At 34.4% G+C, this 23,271-nt stretch overlaps 1 protein-coding gene across 1 annotated transcript in view; it reads left to right on the forward strand.

The window, feature by feature from the left end:
* LOC113400449 (chromosome transmission fidelity protein 18 homolog) overlaps nucleotides 1–23,271 on the forward strand; it is a 35,778-nt gene that overhangs the window by 925 nt on the left and 11,582 nt on the right. Inside the window, exons 3-14 of the mRNA XM_064217550.1 lie at nucleotides 97–250; nucleotides 907–1,080; nucleotides 1,619–1,838; nucleotides 2,494–2,622; nucleotides 3,584–3,749; nucleotides 3,933–4,125; nucleotides 4,614–4,762; nucleotides 4,862–5,093; nucleotides 5,385–5,531; nucleotides 6,043–6,187; nucleotides 7,354–7,445; nucleotides 8,462–8,605. Coding sequence (XP_064073620.1) covers nucleotides 97–250; nucleotides 907–1,080; nucleotides 1,619–1,838; nucleotides 2,494–2,622; nucleotides 3,584–3,749; nucleotides 3,933–4,125; nucleotides 4,614–4,762; nucleotides 4,862–5,093; nucleotides 5,385–5,531; nucleotides 6,043–6,187; nucleotides 7,354–7,445; nucleotides 8,462–8,605 — 1,945 coding nt within the window. The remainder of the gene's footprint in view (nucleotides 1–96; nucleotides 251–906; nucleotides 1,081–1,618; nucleotides 1,839–2,493; nucleotides 2,623–3,583; nucleotides 3,750–3,932; nucleotides 4,126–4,613; nucleotides 4,763–4,861; nucleotides 5,094–5,384; nucleotides 5,532–6,042; nucleotides 6,188–7,353; nucleotides 7,446–8,461; nucleotides 8,606–23,271) is intronic.

The following is a 23,271-nucleotide window of genomic DNA, read 5'->3' on the forward strand; positions in this document are numbered from 1 at the left end:
ACAAAGCCCTGCCACCAAATTGTTTACTTTATTTAGTGATGTATATATATTGTAAGTAAAACTCTTCCAACTTATATTATTTTATTTTTATTCAAGCTGGCCTTTTATGTCCTTTACAACCTGGAATGGTGATCGTGTTTATGTAAGATTGGAGTGTGAAGATTTATGGGAAAAGTCATTGGATGCTGTAACCAACCAGCTATCACTGAAAACAACATATGCATCTGTTTGGGCAGAAGCTAGAAAAATTGTAAGATTGCATATTATATAATACTTTAAAATTTACTTAATTCTGCTACACCTTAACTCAAATACTCATGTCATTGATTTACAATACTAAATTAAAATTTAAAATTATACTGGCTTGAAATGTTAATTCCACCAAGACATAATCTATTTTTATTTTTAAATTAAATATACTGATCCTATAAATAATAATTGCTCTAGTTAACCTAATGATGATCAATACAGTTTAACTGACAACTATAGTTATGATTCTGTGATTAAAACTTTTGTAATAATCTTCATTATGTACTGTCCTTTCTTATTTTTAAGCTATCACTTGCTTAAATAGACTTTTACTACTATATTTTAATACTAAGAATATTTTATTTAGTGTGGCAACACTCTCCCTTATTTTCTAGCAAATAGTTTGAAATATTTCACCACTTTTGAACAACAGAAATTATTTGGTGGTAGAGCTTTGTGCCTACCCAGACGAAAGCTTGTCTGGGTAGGTGGTGTGGTGGTTAAAATTTCTTCCTGCGCTTATGTCAACTATATATATAGTATATATAGTATCTATATAGTATCTGTATAGTATATATAGTGTCAACTATATATAGTATGACTTTTGATTAATTTTAGTTTCAATTTCGACTAACAAATTACATTGCATAATTTCAGCTAGAAACAAAGAAACAGCAGCAGGAAACACCCAACGATTCTGAGGAAATAATTACGAATAAAAATGTAAATGAATTATGGGTAGAGAAGTACAAGCCAAAATCATATGTGGACTTGTTGTCTGATGAACCAGTTAATCGGACTGTGCTACATTGGCTGCACTTGTGGGATAAGGTACAAATATATTTATGCAAACAATAACAAATTAGGGACTTCGTTTCCTTAATGCAGATCATCTATCAGATCATCTATCTTTTTTAAATGGTGGCGTAGCACTTAGTCTTCTGATGCTTATCAATTTGTGAAGCAAAAGCTGTGACGAGTTGTGCTACTTCTTAAATACAACACTTGTACTTTATATAAGCATATCTGTGTTATGTATTAACTAAAATTCTTTATACATTCAGTACTTAAACATTAAATTTTAATGTTTAAATTTATTATTTTAATATCACAATAAATATGTAGAAGACTTATTAGTATAGTTAGGAAAACTAGCAAATAGGCTAGACTTGATAAGGGGTCACCAACGACTACCATCGCGTCGCCAACCTTGGAAACTGAGCATTGATGTACCTCGTGCATATAGTTATATATTGGAGCACCCATTCTTTAAATCAGACTTCATCAATATTAATTATTGCTGATTGGCTGTTGAATGTATGATGATGAAAGTAAGATTTTAGTCTCAGTTTCGTTTTCAATATTTCAGGTGGTATTCAAGAAGGATGTGAAAACAAAAGAACCACATCAACGTAATGCATTCAGCAAGCGTACAGGACAGTTTCAATTAAGTAACAAATGGAAGGGTAAAAAAGAAGATGAACCAGAATTAGATGATGATGGTCGTCCGCATCACAAAGTGGTACTGTTGTGTGGACCTCCAGGTGTTGGGAAGACGACACTGGCACATCTTCTGGCTAAATTGGCAGGTATGTATATGAGAGGAATAAAATTAAATCTTGTAATTTAGGAATCATGTATATTTGTATTAATCGCCACATAATTCTGTACATAAATTTCCAAATCATTAAGTTATCTGCACTTCTACTAAAATAAAAGTTGATGGTTAAAAAAATAGAAAAAGCCAAGTTTTGTTCAAAAAGTTACTAATTATTTATTTTTATAAATAGAGGCTTAATAATATTTTGTCACCAATGCTAAAACTAATATTATGAGTTGTAGCTTTAAGCACAATAGCAGCCTTATATTTGTATAATAATATTTTATTCTTTGTGCGTCAATAATGTGGAAAGTACTGAGCATATGATTGAAACAAAGAAGGTGGGTATCAACTAATTGTATAATATTTATAATCCTACTTAGTTTTGATGATTTTCTTTCAAGTACTATAATATACTTACTAATAAATGTTATAAGAGTGCCTGATCATTAGAGCATTTTCTTGAATGTCACATTCCGAAGAAGACAAACTGTTGAGTACGCGTATAATTAAATAATATCAAATTGCATATATAAGCTCTAGTTATGTAATGAAAAATATAATATATATTACAATATTAAATTAAAATATAATATTTTTCTTTAAATATATGAATATTTTATTTAGTGTCTCATATTTTCTAGGTTACAGACCAGTTGAACTAAACGCATCAGACGAAAGGAGTACAGAAGCCTTCCAGACAGCGTTACAGAGCGCCACACTGATGCAGTCGGTCTTAGATAGGGAGAGAAGACCTAACTGTCTTGTGTTAGGTAAAACTTTATAATAACTAATATATTGAAAAAACCTCGTCTTAAAAAAAGCATTTCTCGACTCCCGACAGAAGTGATAACTTAAATTAATCTAAGTTGAAATATTTAATATTTAAATCGTTTAACTTGAGGAATTAACAGGTTATTTTTTAATTATATATATGATAATGTGAGGAAAGGTTATTTATTAATAAAATATATTTTATTCTTAATTACAATTCTTGAATATGTACAGTACATTTTGTGTGTGTACATTATTAGTATCATTATTGCCTGCCCAATGCTGTCGTATGTGTATGAGAAAGGGAAGCCAGACAGACTGGCGCCGTAACGCGTTACGTAACGAAGTGGTTTACCCTCCCATTTGAAGTTATCACTTAATCTTTGGAAGTATAAAAGCATGCTTAAGCCTTGAAATTTATCTCAGTACACACACACACACAATACAGTGTACAGTGAAAATCAGCATTACACAAATTGTCGGCGTGCATTAGTGTAAGTGACGCTCGTGCTTACAACAAGTCTTTTTGTGCATGAAGTATGATATGACATACAAATTAGATTATATTTGTTAATACACGCCGATAATTTAACGTGGGAGGGGAGGGGTCTACTCACAAATGAGTGAACACATCTATAAACTCATACATAGTATTTTAAAGAGTATTTTTTGGTTTTTATTTTAATATAATATAGTAAATAAATAAATAAAACAAACATATATGTATTTGATTGTCGTAATAAATAAATTGAAAAAGGAAGAATTTTGTAGTAGAAGGTCAAGTTATTGTTTTTTGGTGCTAAATGCGAATATTTCGGTTCTCATATAATACTAAACTGCGTTAAAAGTTACACTAATACTAAAACTATTCTGTTACACTCGTAGACGGTCCGTCCGTCTCATGGTAATTTACTTAGTAAAATTAGGTCATGTGATTAATACATATTTTTTAAATGACAGATGAAATCGACGGCGCTCCGATACAAACCGTGGAGTTGCTAGTGAAGTGGTGTACCACTAGCGTAAAGAAGGAGGAAGGCAAGAAGAAAAACAAGACGCAGCCCCTAAAGAGACCCGTTATTGCGATCTGCAACGATTTGTATGCTACTTCGTTAAGACCTCTGAGGTAATATGATCGTCAAATGAATCTACATATATATTACGAGTCGAAGTCGTGTTTCTGTTTGAACGTATGCAGTAATTTCAGAAACGCCGTGAGTCTAAATCCTTCTCAACTATAGATAGATTAGATTAGATCAGGCCCGTCGCGACGGTACGTAGTTACTAATGAGCGCGGCGGCGTGCGCAGGGCGTGTGCGCTGGTGGTGGCGGTGCGCGGCGCGGGCGCGGCGCGCGTGTGCGCGCGGCTGCGGCGCGTGGCGCGCGCGGAGGGCGTGCGCGTGTCGGCGCGCGCGCTGGCGGCGCTGGGCGCGCGCGCCGGCGGGGACGTGCGCGCCGCGCTGCAGCTGCTCGCCTTCCTCGAGGGCCGCTTCGATGGGACGGTCGGTCGCAGCTTTTCTTTAAACTCGAATCGTCACCGACTATCTTTCGTTAATTTTGGAACCTTCGAGGAGAGAGCCTCCTCGTTTCTCAAGGGCCGGCTGCGCAGCGAGACCCCGGGTGTTGCAGATGTCCGTGGGTGGTGGTCGGCACCTTCCATCCTGATGATAGTTCACCCGTTAGCGACATGCCCGCTTTTCACATATGCCATAGATTCAAAATGATTGAGTTTAGTAATTCTATGTGCCTGCATAATCTATTCATGATGAAGCGTTCGTTCCGATGCTACTGCCGGTATTAGTTAATGAAAATTATAATTGAAATAAATTAAAATCAAACTTAATTTTCTCTTAGTGATATTTATTTTCTTTTTCATATGACATTTATTAAACAATAATAATAGTAAGTATTGTATAAAAAGGTAACTTTTCATACACTACTTTTGTACCGGCGAATAATTGATGAATTCTAAGTCAATTTATTATTGCAGATAAATATAGAAGACGTAGAGAACGCAGCGATCGGCACCAGAGACAATACTACGAGCATGATGCAAGCGCTGCAAGCAATTTTTACCATAAACGATAACAACCCTAATTCTATTCTGAAAACTATTCAAGCAGCGGGAGAATATGATAGGTTTGTCAATCATACAAATTGATAAATGTATTTAATTCTTTAATAAGATATAACTAATATTATGTGTCCGGCTGATGTTCCGGAACCTTCAATTCACAGAATAATAGAAGGAATATTCGAGAACTATCTCGCAGCGAGAGTGGACTCGAGACTGCTCATCGCTTGCGAGACGACATCGTGGCTGCGACTGTACGACGCCATCAACACCTGGATCCAGCGAAACCAGAACTACTCGATGTACTCCTTCCTACCGCTCTGCATAGCGAGGTGTCACGGTTTGTTGGCTTCGAGGCAGACGACGAAAGTGAAATTTCCCCTTCAGGCGCAGGAGGTACTTACATCATTTTTACTAGTTTTAATATTAAGCTATTGTACGATTTGAAAAGTACTCCCATCTAGAAAATGTTGACAGACAGACCCGAAAAAATTCAACCCACTTGTCTTGTGCATCAATGCCGAGCCAGTGCAAAATGAATGTCGTTTCGTTTCACAAATACTTTTGGTTAAGCAGTCAGAATACATATGGGGCGTTAGGAGTGTTTCGATCCTCATACCTTTACTAAGAGTTAAGCTGAGCGAGGTGTGCGGCTGCAGCCGAGGGCTTAGCTGTGTGTGTGTGCAGACGTCGCGGCGGCGCGCGGAGCTGGAGAGCGCAGTGTGCGGCGTGCGCGCGGCGCGGGCGGACGTGTCGCGCCTGGCGCTGCGCCTCGACCTGCTGCCGCTGCTGCCCTACGTGCTGTCCCCTGCGCTGCGCTCCGCCAACGTGCAGGTGGGGAACCTACCTCCAACCTATGTGTATTTTTATCTGAAGCTTGCCCATCCCATTCTCGAATAAAATCTGTTTTTTTTTAATTTCCCGATGGCAGCGCCACCTACCGGGTCCAATCTAAACCATCCATCGAAATCGGTTAGCATTTAGTTGGAGTTCAGTTAAAAACCACGTACAGAAGATTCATACTCGTATATTTAAATGTGTGCATCTGTAAATTTTAAGTGATTTTCCGCGTATCCAGTTTCTTGTCACGACCTGGATACGCAGAAAACACGGCCACAGAAATGTTTATTACACCTAAAATAAAAAGCTTACTGCTGTGCCTTTCAAAACGCGTTAAGCTTTCGACCTGCACATGAACACTTTTCAGTCACTTTATTTTACCTATAGAGTATGTGTATATATGTTGCGTATATATAAGCGTGTATTTGCACACACACTTATACACATACAACATTCTACATATCAATGAATGATATTCGTTTATAAGTATCGCCCCCCCCCCCAGCTGTGCAGCGAATCCGAGCGCAAGTCGCTGCGCACGTGTGCGGGCGCCATGTGCGACTACGGCCTGCGCTACACGCAGCAGCGGACGCTCGAGGGCCTGTACGCCTTCGTGCTGGAGCCGGATATATATAAAGTTGCTTTCTTTGGTACGGTTTGCTATTTCATTCGGGATTGTATATGTCAGAGAGACGTTAAGATGGCGTCCAGCCGAGTGATATTTATCGTATTCGTCACCGTCATCAGACATTGTTAGATGTGAATGAGATATAATTCCATAGACGTTTTCTCTAATTACAGTTTATTAATTAGTGAACACAGTGACTTCTGTCCTGAATTTCGAATCCATCTCTTTTAGTTAGAACCGTTACAAAAAATATTTTCATGGTAACCACCGATCTCTTTTCTACTGCATTTTCTTAACAACCACACTGACAACAAACTGCCAGTGACATTCAAATCAAGCACATATCACATTAAAACTTTATTTCAAGACGAAACAACGCTTCTCTAACCAGCGCCATCTATTAGGGACTAGTGGAAATAAAACTGCGCCGACACCATACTATAAATATAAATTTTCGGGGTGTTTTTTTAGAAAAGACAGTTATAATTATAGACAAGCTTAAACGCCTGACAATTATTTATTAACCAATGAGTTCAATTACCTATTACGAAAATAAGCTTTACCAAAAGCTAATACTAAAGTTTTAAAGTTCATCAAAAACTATCATTGGAGGTTTTTGATATTTTTTTATATTCTTCTTCGTTTAAGGGACGTGTTATATTTACAGAACCAACTTGTCAATCAAAATGAATTCAGATATCACATGATTATGATTTTCATGGGATATAGGTATTTTGGGTGTCGCTGAAAAAACGCTTTTACGTTACGCTAGCCCGCCTATACGCCTCGCAACCAGGGCGTCCCGGGGGGGTAAGGCTTGCTCTTGAACCAAATTTAACAGTTATGCCAATGTGTCTTCGACGATGGCACAAGAGAACCTATAACATTTTAAAAATATAATCGATAATCCTTAAATATATAATATTAATAAATTTATTCGGTCGCGTTTCAGATTTTAGGTTTTTTATATAAAAAAGTAACCCATGTCCTTGAGGCTTAAGCTTTAAGCTTGATTCATACTCATTTTTATCAAAATCAGTTCTGTGGTTTGGCCATTAGAGATTAACAGATAGACAGAGATACTTTCGCACTTATAATATTAGTACAGATCCTTGAAGTAACAGATTATTTATATAACATTTAGTTTTTATTTAACTAAATGATGTACTAATGATTTTTGTTTGTTAGGTACCGAAGAGAGGATAAGACCGCCCCCCGCCATCCGACAAGCGATCGCTCGCGAACAACAACTTGAAGTTATAAGGAGAAACGAAAATATGGTAACTATTACAAAAATACAAAACTTTTACACATTATAGAAATGGAATGTGTATGCGTCAGAAACGTTTTATTAAAACGTTGCACCGAAATTCCATTAATTTTTACTCTCTTTAAAATAAGTTACCATTGAAAAAAGTGCGTACTTATTACAAGGCTGAGGTGAAACTTTATTCGTCAGAAATGTTTAACTGAAACGGTACATAAAGAAACGGCATACTAATATTCTAATTGTTAATTTAACTGTGATCGCGTTCAATGAAGTTTTACTTAAAAACAAGCGATGTCAGGAGTGAAAACTGTTTAACTAAAAAAAAAAAAATCCTTTCAATAATAATAGAAAAAATCTATATATATGTTACGGAGGATGAGCCTCAGTTTCATCGGTACGGTCCATAGGTATTAAGCTTAAAACAGTGGGCGTCGATGTGTAATATCGGCGCAACGAAACGCAGTAAACTAATGAACTCGTTTATTATTTTAAATCGCTTTAATAGCTATATTATCGCCTGGCCCGCCTGCTGCTCGAGAAGAGAAAGAGAGGGGGGGGAGCATTGACTCCAAAAGTCCAACGTTTCGATGACAGCGCTGCGACATATATATATAAGATTTTTTCTGGTATTCTTTTTATTAGGACGACACAGTTAATGAAACACAATTGAGTTTCTCTGTAAAAAGAGATTTATTTGTTTAATTTTACAATAATAAAAAATAAAATAAAAGTTTGTATTTACCTACGCATTGTTTTACAAAAATAATATTTACGCATCTGTAAAAAAGAGAAACGACATTTAATGTTTATTTATTAACAATGTCTGTTCCTAAATCACAAGACACTTTATACTTTACTTTTCACAATCACGAGATTGATTCTAGGTTAATATTTTTCATGGCTAACATTACATAAGCGTTCGATGACGGTTTATGCGCGGAATTCAAATTAAATAAGAATACATTTTTTTCTTTACGTATATAAGTTACTTAACGATACTTGTAATAATTTATTATTGTATTGTAGATGAACCGGATGGGCAATAAAACTCAAAGTTCCGAAGTTAAACAGAAGACTGACAAACGGGCTGCGAATAGAGACGCTGCCCAGCTACCGAATCACCTGCAAAGGCTACAGCCGAAAGTCATCGAGAAGAAAACTACTACGCAAGTAAGTCACTCACTTTCAGGCAAGTAGAGTACTGACCAGTCATGTCTCACTACTGGGCATAGACTTTCTCCCTTTTGAGTGCAAAGCTTAGACCAAGTTTCATTTATATATCAAGCTCCGTAATCAGTTCTCTACACGATACGATTTAGTACGGCTGAATATTTGAAAGGTATCCATACGGATATATACATAAACACTGGCTTGTCCGCGCGGTTTACACGACCAGAAAGACACTTACACACTTCCAACTTCCAGACTTCGAGCTGTTACTGAGCATTTTTCTATAGATTTGAACCCAGAACCTCAGTATCTGCGATCTTATATCTAACCACTAGACTGACGAGGCAGACAATATTTATACATATTCGTTAAATTAGTAATTGACTTCAATACAAAGTGTTGCCATAAACAATACTCAGACAAAAACATATTTATACTTACACAATGGTTTATAAATTATTAAATGACAAGAGATTTAAATGTATAGTATTACACATAATCGCTAGTCGGGCGAGCCCGTGGGCCAACTGATGGTAAGTGCTCACCATCGCCCATAGACATTCCTTACATCAACAATGCGCCACCAACGTTAGGAGCTCAGACGTCCCTCGTGCCTGTAGTTACACAACAATACCGAGTACCGCTGTTTGGCTGAAGAATATCTGATGATAAGGTGGTAGCTGCCTAGACGTGCTTACACAACGCCCACCACCAAGTAACATGAAACATTAATTCATTTTTTAAAACGTGTAACACTTCTCCGTATATTTGTTTATAGATAGTTTTATTTCCTATAAAAGAATGCTATTCAGAATGTCATATAGAACTACATAGGTATTCTAACGATTAAATAATTGCTTAGGGATATGTATTGTTAAAACGTCAGTTACGTGCGTTTTACTCTATAATCTAACAGATGGCGCTGTATGGTTGTAAAACGTGTTTATCAACATTTGAAATACATAGATGATAGAAGTGCGAGGAGTAATACTCGTTGACTCTAAGGAAGATATATTATTCAATTTAATTATATTAATAACATTTGAAATACATAACTTTGTATATCAAATGTTGAAAAAGAGTAACTAATAAGTATCTTGCCGGTTCTTCTCGGTAGAATCAATATTCTTTAACCGGTAAGGTGGTTAAAGTGCTTGTTAAAAGCCTTAATAAAAGTTTATTTCGATGTTGGTTTTAGAAACTATATTGAAAATATTTTTATATTACTCATGCTAATACTAAGACAATAGGATTGTATTTGTACTAACAAAGGTGAATTCTTATAATGAATGTCTAATTACGAAAAAATATAATTAATATCGATATTGCGGTAATCATTCAATCGTTTCTTTCGATGTTCAGGCCATCAGACAAATTGCAATCAAATCAATTGTTTTTTTTTTTTTTAATATTTTTTATCTTGTGTTCAACGTTGTGTTTTATAATGTTTTCGTGTAAACGAAATCCAGTAGCGATAATTTCTTATAAAATAAAATAACATTTTGGTTCGGTCTTTTAACCAATGTCTTAATTTGGTTAGTGAGATCTTGGGGTTTATCTTTACAAACCCTTTATAAACCTTTATAAAAAATAAACCAAGGTGACCTGGGCCCAGCAGTGGAAACAAGCACTGTACTTTGAAAAGAAATATCAATCAAAGTCATCGAACTTTAGCACGGCATTAAAATAAGTTTCATTGAAGTACAAATTATAAATTATTTACGTAGCTACGTATACAAATATTAATAATTAAAGCACTAAGTACAGGGTGTTCACAAAATTTCCAGTGTCAGTGCACACAAGTCTACGAATGTCGCTAATTAAAACTGTGTTTGCTGAATCGCATCTCATTGTACGAGCCTGAAAGCTCATTCAGGCGTCTTGTCAAAGAATAAAAACTTATTACGATAAACCTTTTTTTTCTATCTATTTAATTATCTTTGTCAAAATATTAGGTTGTATTATGATTATCCAATAATGTTATTGGAAGGAAATTAAAAAAAAAAAGTGTCAGAAGTTAATCGTCAGGTGTCAATTACAATCATGACCTGACGCGAATCATTTGGAAACGTCAGTCAACACATACAATGATTAGATTGTAAAACAAAACGATGTGTACGAGGGTCATTATAGTGAAGCAACAAAAGCGAATACAGAATTAAAAGCGAATTCATATTGCCGGTAGTGCGTTCCCTTTTTGTTAATACGTCAAAAGTATTTCAGTTTAATTATAAATTATTGATGATTTAAGAAAAATTAACCGATGTACCTGCCTTTGTTTTAAAATGTGATATACAAGGATTCCTTTCTTAAAATACAGAGAGTGTTTTTATTAAAATGTCTTTATCATCGTTACAAGTATTATATTTAGATTATAAGATTTAAATAAATTTCATTTAGACATATTTGCTTGTAGATGTAGTCCAAAGTAATCTAACCATCGACGGATATGTAATTATAGTTAAAATCTTATAATTTATTTTAGGACAATCAAATTTTATATTAATTGGTTAAATTTTTGGAGTATTAATGTTGCATATTTCATTATATGAATTTTATTACTAATATATATTATTTATTTACACATCTTGTATATTGACAATTAAATGAACTACTAAGTAAATTTGAAGAACTAGTTAAAACCGGATCAATTCGGTTAAGACCAATATAAATCGCTCCAACAGATGGACACCTCACATCTCAGCCCCTGATCTTTGTCACGGAGGTCGCGAGGTAATCACAGCTATCTCCCACTGAGGGCTCGCACAAAAAGAAATAATTAACCCATCTCATTCCCACTCACTCATTTCCACATTCGCAGTCGCTAACGTTTCATTGCTTTCGTTTAACTCTTTCAAACGTAAACCAGCAACGTAATGAAAGAAGACACGCTTCTGTCTCCATTCACACGACTCGTTAAAGGATTGAATGGTTTAAATTTGAGAACGTGCAATAAATACATTATTAATTTTAATTTTATCTGTATTGTAGGAACTTCAATTGTATTTAAATGACTATAATACTTTATTAGTAAGGTATCCTTCCTTTGTTACAAAGTAAATAATTTTATTTATTTGAATTATGAAATATAATGTCGAGGGATGGCATTTGACTTAGTCTCGTTCTAATTTCGAATTTTAATATATTTTTAATAATTGTATTGTATACAAACTGATTGCTAACTATTGTTGTAAGAAATATCACTATAAATGAACCTTCTATATTGTAGTATCGTCCAGCTGTGTTGTCTTGTAAGTACTTTTTTTTAAATTATAACTATATAGGCCAACTCATGTGTATCCATTCGAGGTGGCCCATTGAAGTGTGGTTATTAGTTTTTTTTTTTATGATATAGGTAGGCGAACGGGTAAATGGGCCACCTGATGGTAAGTGGTCACCACCGCCCATAGACATGAGGCTGTAAAAAATATTTACCTTACAGTCAAGTCTTGATGACGAGGGCACAATTATGGTACTACGTCTAACGACACAAGTTTGATCATTAATGATTGGTTGAAATTACGCGCGATCTTTTGACGCCATGACTTTAGGCGGACGCGATCTTGTTTTTGTATAGTAGTATTCACAAAAATATTTCACGTTTTGACGAGACTAGAGTATAATTTTGTACCGGCAACCATACAGTATCATTTTATACTATGATTTTAAAATAATGGTGCTTACTAGCAACGTTTGTATTCTAGAAGTAACTGATATTCTTATTTCCCCTTTAATTAAGTATAGAGTGGGGATGACTAGGATAAAAGCAATGAATTTTACATAGCAAATATATATATATGATAGTTTATTAGGCCAAACCAATATATGTATTTCTGATGAGAAATCAGATGGATCTGTGATGACAGAATGTTATTGAAATTAAATTCCATCGATTCATAATGAATTTATAAAACGGAAATTCATTAAGATGATCATAATCGAACAATATTTCAAAAAATATTACGTGTATAAAAGTAAATGATAGTTTTCATCAGTAATTAAACTTGTATCTTGTAAATGAAAACTCTTGGATCGTAAATGGTGATGTTCTTCTGGTCGGTTTCGACCATGCAAACATTCTTAACAGAGTAGTGCACAAGTTTATGCGTTCCATGCAATCTAAAGCAACCGCAAAAGTGTTCAGGCGTAGGATAATTGAAGTTACGTGCTTTTTTTTTTTGGACAACATCACGTACATTACTCTTAAAGCACTGGTGTTTTTAAAAATCAGAAGCAACAACGGTACCACAAACACCCAGACCCAAGACGACTTAGAAAACGAATGAACTTTTTCTACATCAACTCGGCCGAGAATCGAACCCGGAGTGGCGTACCCATGAAAACCGGTGTACACACTACTCGACCACGGAGGTCGGTTTCTAAAGCGAAGGAGAATAAACGTTGACAATTTTTAGACCCTTTCGGGCTGACACGGCGATGTTTCGACACTAAATACTAAATAACACAATTTTTTTTTTTTGTGAGACGAAACAGTGGATCGTAAATAAACTCTATACAAGCCGAGAGCGAAGTCAGATGCATAATTAGTTGCACGTATTGACTGATTTTCTAATGAGCAGGATTAAGTTGTAATGGCTAACTAATAAACATGACCGCTAATGTAATATTATGCGTATTTGCGTATGAATTGTTAATACGGCTCACGTCATTGATTCCGGATTACAAATGTCATTATGTAATGCAAACGATACCGTGCAGTTATACCCACCTGTAGCCGTCACGTGGTCGTGGCACAGGGAAATATGTCGGGCTGTTGTTCGTTTATAATGTTTAAATTCGAGGGATATATGTAAATTCATACATAATCATAATCAGCCTGTAAATTTCCCACTGCTGGGCTAAGGCCTCCTCTCCCGTTGAAGAGAAGGTATGGAGCATATTCCACCACGCTGCTCCAATGCGGGTTGGTGGAATACACATGTGGCAGAATTTCGTTGAAATTAGACACATGCAGGTTTCCTCACCATGTTTTCCTTCACCGCCGAGCACGAGATGAATTATAAACAAATTAAGCACATGTAAATTCAGTGGTGCCTGCCTGGGTTTGAAACCGAAATTATCGGTTAAGATGCACGCGTTCTAACCACTGGGCCATCTCGGCTCGTCTCGCAATCGTATGTAAATTCATAATGAAGAAAAATCCTCATTAGCGATATTTTAGGAGCATAAACGGTGGATGGATTGTGTGAAAGACGATATGGTTAGAAAGAATGTTACTTGTGTGATGACGTCCGACAGAGAAGTATGGAAGAAGAAGACATGCTGCGCCGACCCCGAGTAAAATTAACCGATAGTCTTGGTTCATCTCAGTAGAATCTACATTACGAATCGCTGGTGCCGTAACATTGAATACAATCGATTAAAACTACTTAACTTAGTCGTCTATCACAAGGCTCCTATCTTAAGTAGCATAATAATTAATTTGCAAAATCCAACTAAAATAAATTATATTAAATTTATATTTCGAATCGTCTAGAAGTTTATCAGTACAAGTCACAGAAGTAAAAAAAAAACTCCCTCCGGCCAAGTGGTCAGTATAACCCTGTATTAGTGCACTCAGCGGCCATTAGGCGGGCGGTTCACGCCCAGCTAATAAATTTAGTACCATTTGTCGGTGGCACGCGCTGACTATTTCTAATGCTGTGTGAGAGCATTTAGCTGTTTTTATTGTTGCTCTAATTGTTTATGGGATTAATGAAGGTGCGGGGCTTTGGGATGCGATGTATTTGTTTGTGTTAGAATTGTACTGAACTAAATTTTGCTAGGCTGGTAACTAAAACTGAAAATGATTTTTTTATTTCAACTATTTACTTACGGACATATAATTTATATTAGCTATATAGAACAAGGTTAGAGCCGTGATGGCCCAGTGGTTACAAGACGTGAATCTTAACCGGTTAATCAGAGTTTAAACACAGATCAAGCATCACAGAATTCATGTAGGTACTTAATTTGTATTTATAATTAATCACGCTCTAGGCGGTAAAGGAAAACATCCTGAGGAAACCTTCATGTGAATGATGAGAATCTGCAAGAATTTCGACTATTCTACTTTCAATCTAAAATTTGTATATAGACCCTATTGAACGTTGATTTATATAGTATTATAATATTTAATATCTCATAACTTCTCGTCAGTTAAATCTACATAACAATCGATTTATGTTTAATTAAATATCCTAAAATTTCGATCGAAACTCATTAACTTAAAAGTAGCAAAAAATTCCTTGATTTAAACATTATTAAATAAATAAAAAATCATAATGCGAGTTTTTAATTCACGACGGAGCGGATTTGTGGTGAATTGACGGCCGTTCTGCACGCCATTAGCGGACTAGAAAAAGTTATAGGAAAAACGAGATAAGCGCAATGTACACAGAGACGATAAATTACGGCTACCATTCGATTTTCAAAATTAAATTCGGTTTAATCGATTATTGAAATATATTAAAAATATCGATTGTTCTTTGTGATTACTTTGAGCGCTAAGAGTAAAATTTTACGGTCAAATTTGTCTCCAAAGCTTAGAAATGTAACGAATAAAATAATATTCTTAATAATATTAAACGATATAGACTACTGTTATATTACATAACTAAAGTGATGTACGTTATAATCGTTAGAAAAATGAATAATTGTTATAAAATAAAAATATTAGTAATGTTGTAGCTTATTAATGCTCTCAATGCATGATTCTACTTGCTTGTCTGTTAAAACTAAAACAGTTTTATAGATTTAAATTCGTACCACCCAGACCCAGACAACACACACAAACAACACATCCAAACTGATCTACACAATAACCTACTACAATAAAGCGAATAGCGACTTTTTAAATAATTCTTTAATATCAAATAAGCTTCATTGTGCGTTGCACTTCAAGTTACCCTCCAAAAGAATTCTTACCGAGTTTTTAATAGCGTTGGTCTGAACCCTTTCACAGTGATTAGATGTAACATCCAGGGGCGGGGAAACATTGACAAATACTCCAAACAGCCCTCGAAGTAAATTAAAAATAACAACTTTTGAATTTTGACAATAGCGATAATATCGTTGGCTTGCGTAAGAATTTACGTTTTTTGAAAACATTTTCAATAATAAATGTTTCGTAATTGAACAAGTAATTTCTTGAGAGGTATCGTTTAGCAATATCTTATTTATTTCGTATCTAATTATAGTAATGTTTCCTTAGTAGATTCAAAATCAAGATGATTAATATTGATTTTGAATTTATTCAAGTAGGATCATAAAAGCACCTTTGTATCGTTATGTTGCCGTGTTGAAGTATCTGTAACGCTACCTATTCGTAAAGTAGCTTTACCGTGAGTAACCAGCAAGAAACTCGGTAGTCATTCTTTTTCACTATTTCAATTATACAGTATCCTATCCTGCTTAGAAATCAAGAAATACTAAGGCCGCGCGTTTTATCATTAATATAAATTGTATTATGAATTATTCCTTATTTATAAATGTACGTGTTTATGTATATCTATATATTTTTTTAATTAAAATATGTTCACAGTAAACAATATTACTTTAGGCAGAATTTATATAATAGACGTCGTTGAATCCAGAACTAGAAACACTTTGTAATAGAAAATGTATGATATAAGAAAACTAGCCAAAGAAGTGATTAAAACATGTTAATCTTAGACGAAGATTGCTGTATACATATTTGTGTATGTAACTCATCTCGTCCTCGGCGGTTAAGGATAACATCGTGGAGAAATCTCCATGCGTCCATTAAAAATCTACCAACGCGCATTGGAACAGCGTGGAATAAGATCTAAAACCTCTAAAGAAGATGTGGCCCAGCTGTGGGATATTGATAGTACTACGCTTATAACAGACTGTACTTTAACATGAATTTAATCATATTCCAATGTATCTTGCAACTTATTTCAAGTAAACGAATGTTAAGTCCTAGCTATGTTTTAAGATAGATAGATAGATTATATTAACAATTGATACGATTATTCTGATTAAGAAGAAGGAATAGATAAACACACCTAAAATATTCCATGCGATTTTCTAATCGCTCTGCTATATTAAGCACAAAAAAAATGTTTTTTGATTAATATATCTTCATTGTTAATACAAAACTACTTATAGCCACTTTAATTTCAATCCAAAGTTCAGATAACAACTACGCTGGCATTTAAAACGCCATTTTTCAATCAAATCAAATTTTTAATCCATAATTAATATTGTAGATTATTTAGCAATGATATCGCGTCGATTCAATGTAAAGTTGTTCATCTGTTTTTACTCCTCTTATAGCTAAAAGGGGCTATGTCATTATCGTAGGGAATTTTAAAATGTGAAATATCATCATAATTGGTTCAGCAGTTGAGTCGTTGAGATAACAATCGAAGTTAAACATAAATAAATAAATTTAATTACGCATTTATAATACCATTATAGAAAATAGACACGTAGATTTATTTTCAATAATAAAACGAGCGAGTTTTGTTATAAATATTATTAGTAACGATCAATACAATAATTAGATATATATAAAGTTTAATATATCACGTTTTTTTTATCGACGAACATTTAAAATCACGCAACAACAAACAATTAACTACATGAAAAACAGCAATAAAACGTTAAAACATTTATTTCAAATGTTAACCTCCATAAAGGCACTCCACGGAAGACTTGCCCCCTAAATGCCCCAAGTAAACGAATATACTGGGAAATTGCTCTCAGAGCAGATGTGATTGCGAGGCCCCGGATACTGGCAATCATCAATCTACCCCCTCACCCCCTCACCCGTATAAATCACGCTCACAATGGCCGGAGGAAGTTCTTAAGAAGAAAAACTATAGGTCATATCCTTCCTGGGAGGCGGCCAATCGGAAACGTTCGCTCCCTCGCGAAGGGTTATTCGCTTAGGGCGATATTTTTCCACGTCGGCCCTCTGATGTCGTAGCGTTCGTCATCCCTAGATTATGTAAACGGAATTGATAGTGTATGGTAACGCGGTTCTGAATTATTAATTATGTTTTTCTTTTAAGATCATGCCAAAGCGATCTTGCTCGCTTTGATTTTTGAATGATGATTTAAGTATAATTAATATCCTTTATTCATATTTATCTATAGTCTAAGTAGAATACCATATTACGTAGTAAAATAAAAACTCTACTCGGCGTACTATATTTTTATCGGAAGGTGATGTTGTCTTCCATATAAACCTGAAAAGTGAAAATGAATTATATGTTTGTTTATAAAATATAAAAAAAAAGTCGATTTCAAAATAAATATGCGTAGGTTCATAAAATTTCTTTAAAATAAAACCTTTTCGAAATTGTATAAAATTAAAAACAGCTTAAATAAAAATAAAAATAAAAAAAAAAAACTTAAAGCGTAAGCTAAAATCAACATGAAAATATCATTAGATACGAAACACAAATTTCTTTTCCTAACGGATTCATTTGCGGCGCACGGTGGAATTTAGACGCTTTCCCCGCGAACGGCAAATTGTGAATTAGAACGCGTTTCCATTGTCACATTTGAGTTGCACGTTTAATAGATCGTATCTTCATTCTTCTGATTAGCTGACATTCACGATGAAAATTGAATGTCTATGGGGGATGGTGACTATTAGGTTGCTCATTAAATAATATATATATATATATTCTTTTTTTGTTATATGAATGTCTTTACTAACTTTCTAAAACATATTTATAGAAATATTAAATATGAAGTAAATTTAATAGAATTTATCTAATATATTAACATGGTTTTGTTAAAAAACAATGACATCGTCTGAAACTAACCAAATTTTTTGACCTGACCTGATCTGACCTGACCTGACCTGACGATAAGTGATCACCACCGCTCATAGACATTGGTTCTGTCAGAAATATTAACAATTTCTTACTTTGTCAATGCACTACCAACCTTGGAAACTAAGATGGCATATTCCTTGTGCCTGTAGCAGTCTAACTACTCTGTCAACTTCAAACAGGAACACAACAATATTAAATATTGCTGTTTGACGGTAGAATATATGAGAAGTGGATGGTACTTATCCAGACGGTCTTGAAGTCCAATCGAGTAACTTCCTGACAACCTGTTTTCATGCCAAAAAAAGATGACTGCACATATTTTAAGATTGAACTTACAGCATTTGGTAGAACAGATTTCTTAATGAAATAATTCGTTCTTTTTTCAAATGCAATAGACTTTTTTGTCCAATGGGCACAGTGCGTCAGAGCGCCGCGGGCGCACCGCTCCGCTTGTTAGCTAGTTTTTACGCTGCAACCCCTTTGTGGCGAATTGCATCAATGTACATACATACGGCGGCTCTCGCTTATTTAGTCTGCCAACTGTTGTTATTATTTTGTCTTCAATCTTTCGGGTACAATTATATTTATAGTAGTTTAATTTTTACATGTTTTAAGTACTTACTTAGTACTTACAAAGGCATTTAAAAAATATGTAAGCGTAAACCTGTGGGGTTTTTATTTTTATTTTAAATGAAAATTTGAATGCATGTACTTGATATTATTCTGATATTGTATTACATCAAAAATCATATCATTTAAGAGTTAAATATAAAATGGTTAACGTCTATTGGACGTAAAATAATAAGTAACATAATATTTAACGGCCATTGGTTGGTAGATATTGGAATATTAGAATCGATACGCTTCCTGAATTATTTGCATTTTATGTAATTTTTCTCTTAATATTATCAAATTATCGCTAACACCCCGAAATATACTTCCATAATGTCATTTGACATTACGAACATAACAATTTTCATTTCTGTCCGCATTACGAGGATTACGGTCCCAATTTTCCGTCCCCTCGCACTCTATTATTGTAAATAATCTTGTCACTAATCCTAGTCCGATTACCGAACGGCGGTTCCAAATTCAAATAGGCTCAAATAATGCGGTTCGAAATTTAAACACGCGTGTAATTTACAAAATTGCCAACGCGCCATGTGCGGAGCCTGGGGCGTGACGTGTAAGTGCGTAACATTATTCCTGGCGCCGTGATGGCTACCCGTTCGGAAACCGAGCGACTTGCTAAACGAGCGTAACGCAAATATTCACGGGTGGCTTGAACAGATAATAAAATCTTTTACTGGCTTTATAGTTTTATGCATTTGACACAAACGACAATTTGGCGTGACTGCCTAGTGAGACGTGGGAATGTAAAGATTTGCATTTTAGTCGTTACTTCATTAGCGAAATTTTAACGATTAAACAGCAAAATATTCATATATAATTTATCGACAGTTTTTTTGAAACATATTGGGTATATGTAAGATTCTTAGGTTTTTAGGCATTACGTTCCTACATTAGTGGACTCATATTTAATATTGATTGAAATATTGTTCAAATTAATGTTACTTAACGAAAATTATTTGAGACTACGTCTGTTATATGCTGCTGAGGAAAAAACCAGAATTATTATATGAATAGGTGAATGTTTTGTAGAAAACTGTTATGTAAAGCAAAAAATACAAAGTAAACATTTTAGGGTTAACATGCCCATTAGTTGTCCATAGCTTAAAATTTTACAATATTTATAATTAAAAAAAAATCTCTTTTTAAAAATGGAACAGTTGCGATGCGGTTATCGTACTCAAACATGTGCCATATTGTTGTGTGAGTTTGATTAGGGCAAACATCGAAGGGCTGGTCTCTTTGACCGAGGCGCTGCAGGCGTAATGAGTAATGACCCGCACGGGTTAACTGCAATTTGTCTGCTGGTGTTTCTTTTGTGATTTAGGGTTGACTTGATTAGGTTGTGGCTTGTGCCATCATATAATACAAAAAGTTAAACGTGAAAAAGCCAGAAGTTAGAATAATGTGGATTTCTATGCACGAATTATAAATGTAACTGTATTTAATTAACATAGTTATATAATCTTATTGGTTTAAAAGAGTAAGATACTTGCCGGTTCTTCTCCGTAGATTCTTTATTCCGAGCCTCTGATGGTTTTACAATTTTATAAAATTACGATTCCAAAACGCTTAAAAGAATTTTGATATTGATAATGTCATAAATGACAAATATAGGTATATATTATATGTGCATTAAGCTGCGTCTCTATGCAAGGATAACTATACGACTGAGAAGTATAATTTTATAGTCAAAACGTTTTAATCATAAATATATGTAATTACCTTAAATATTCGAAAAAAATGGGCACAATGTTGTGTTATTGTTGACTGCCTCTTTGTCTAGGATTAAAATTGTTTTTAATAAGAAATACACATACGTATGTAACGTAGGCGATTTTCTTAGAAGATGGACAAAAACAAAAAAAATATATAATAATTATTATTATTGAGATTGTTCACCAAACACCTTTTTTTATCTAGCTGGAGAAACGCATTACGCCTTTACCCTACGAGAAGTTGGGGTATGTGAGACTTGCCTAGGACGTCCCTTACACCGGAATACCAACTAAAAAACCAGCGGTACTCTCTTCGGCTTGCTCTACGGCATCGCTTTTGCATACTATTCTTAGAAAAAAAAAACGCCTGGATCTAGGCTCGGGTTCCATCACAGGACACTAATTATTGTAAAAAACAGCATTGTAAATCTGTTTATTTGAAAAGAGCAACTATGCGAGTTTCTTGCCGTTTCCTCTCGCTGGAGGCTGCTTTCCGAAACGGTGATAGTATTTAAATATTGACGATTCAAAAACGCTTCTTTGTGAAGTTAACTTGAATAAAATTGATTTTATTTGATATTCGAAACCCTGATCAGGCCGTTAGACAAGATTTGTAAGTACCTAAAGCACTTGTGTTATGGAAAATCAGACGTAACGACGTTACCACAAACACCCAGACCCAAGACAACATAGAAAACTAATTAACTTTTTCTATATCGACTCGGCCGGGAATCGAACCCGGGACCTCGGAGTGGCGTACCCATGAAAACCGGTGTACACTCTACTCGACCACGGAGGTCGTCAAAATATCCAGATATTGTGTATTTCTTGTTGGCACTGCCCCAACATGTAATGTAAATATGACTTATTTAAGTCCATTAATATAGAATTTGTTAATAGCTTGACTATAACAGCCCAACTGTGAATTACCGTCTAGACAAAGCAAATATATTCTGTGACTGTCGTTCTGAAGTTATACAAACATATATACGACAGATCAATATATATTCATTATAAATAGATTTTTTTGTATCGGTCTGTATGTCGTAACGCGCTAGTCTTATAAACTAATGTGGAAACATCGTGGTAAAGTCGGCGTGTGTCGGATTAAAACCTGCCACGTGTGCATCCAGCATTGGAGCAGCGTGGTGGTACTACTGCCTACCGCCTTAGGACAAAAATAATATATATATATGTATTTTATATGTATGTAGTTGTATGTATGTATATTACAAATATGTATTAATTTATGTATTATTTGTATTTAGTATATAATTAATTATAGTTAAAAGTCTATGTATTTCTTATAAAATGATACTTGATATTGTACCTACACCATAATTATAATTTACAAATAATCTCCAACAGAATCAGGGTTTCTGGAAGAGATCTCTTGTTAGAGATAAGTTATCCTTTGTACACGTCTTTTGTCTATGTAATTGTCTATATATTTGTTGGTACATAAATAAATAAATAAATAAATAAAAATAAGATATTATTTAATTTCGTTTTCACTTAGCAAGAGTTGCTTTTTGATTGATTTCTTGTCTGGATATCAAACAAACTAATCTACGATTTGACTTAGTGACTAGAAAACTTTTCTATGGAACTTTAATTGCGATTTTTTGTCACATAGAATTACATTTATTAGAATATACTTTATAATGACATAATCTTATTTATGTCGAACGCCAAAATTTATAAATTCGCTTCGTGAAATATCCCGCTAATATAATTGTCGAATTTTATATTTAATTCATCTACATCGATCATTCATCCCCTTGAGAGAGTATCAGTTATTGGTTTTAACTTTATAAGAAATCATTTTAACTAATGTAATATTTGTAAAAGTGTTTTGAAAAAAAATACATTTCGTTTAAGATTGTAACTTAAAAGTGGAACAAAATCCACGTAATAGCTCCAGAAATACTTTTAATTAATTATATTGTCAACAACGCCATCTAACGGCAGTCATTACTTTTAGCTTTGAGCTTTTATAAAGAACTGCAATCGAAATTCAAGTTAGTATGATAAACGATCATCGGCTTTTGATTGGAAAAATAGGAAATAATATACGTATATTAATTTATATAAATACTTTAAAGATGTAAAATGTGTGTTTGTATGTAAGGGTAATCTGCGATTCAATTCAATTTTAAAAACATTTTCACTAGAAGAAAGCTACATTACTCCTCAAGCGACGACCTCCGTGGTCGAGTAGTGTGTACACCGGTTTTCATGGGTACGCTGCTCTGAGGTCCCGGGTTCTATTCCCGGCCGAGTCTATGTAAAAAAGTTCATTAATTTTCTATGTTGTCTCGGGTCTGGGTGTTTGTGGTACTTACTTCTGATTTTCCATAAAACAAGTGCTATAGCTACTTACATTGGGATCAGATTAATGTATGTGATGTTGTCCAATATTTATTTATTTATTTATTTGTGACCTCATTTCCGTCATTTCATTACAAAAGTTTATTAAGTTATCTCTTGCATAGCATCACTA

Source organism: Vanessa tameamea, chromosome 17 (genome assembly GCF_037043105.1).
Source record: "Vanessa tameamea isolate UH-Manoa-2023 chromosome 17, ilVanTame1 primary haplotype, whole genome shotgun sequence".
In the NCBI taxonomy this organism is placed as follows: domain Eukaryota; kingdom Metazoa; phylum Arthropoda; class Insecta; order Lepidoptera; family Nymphalidae; genus Vanessa; species Vanessa tameamea.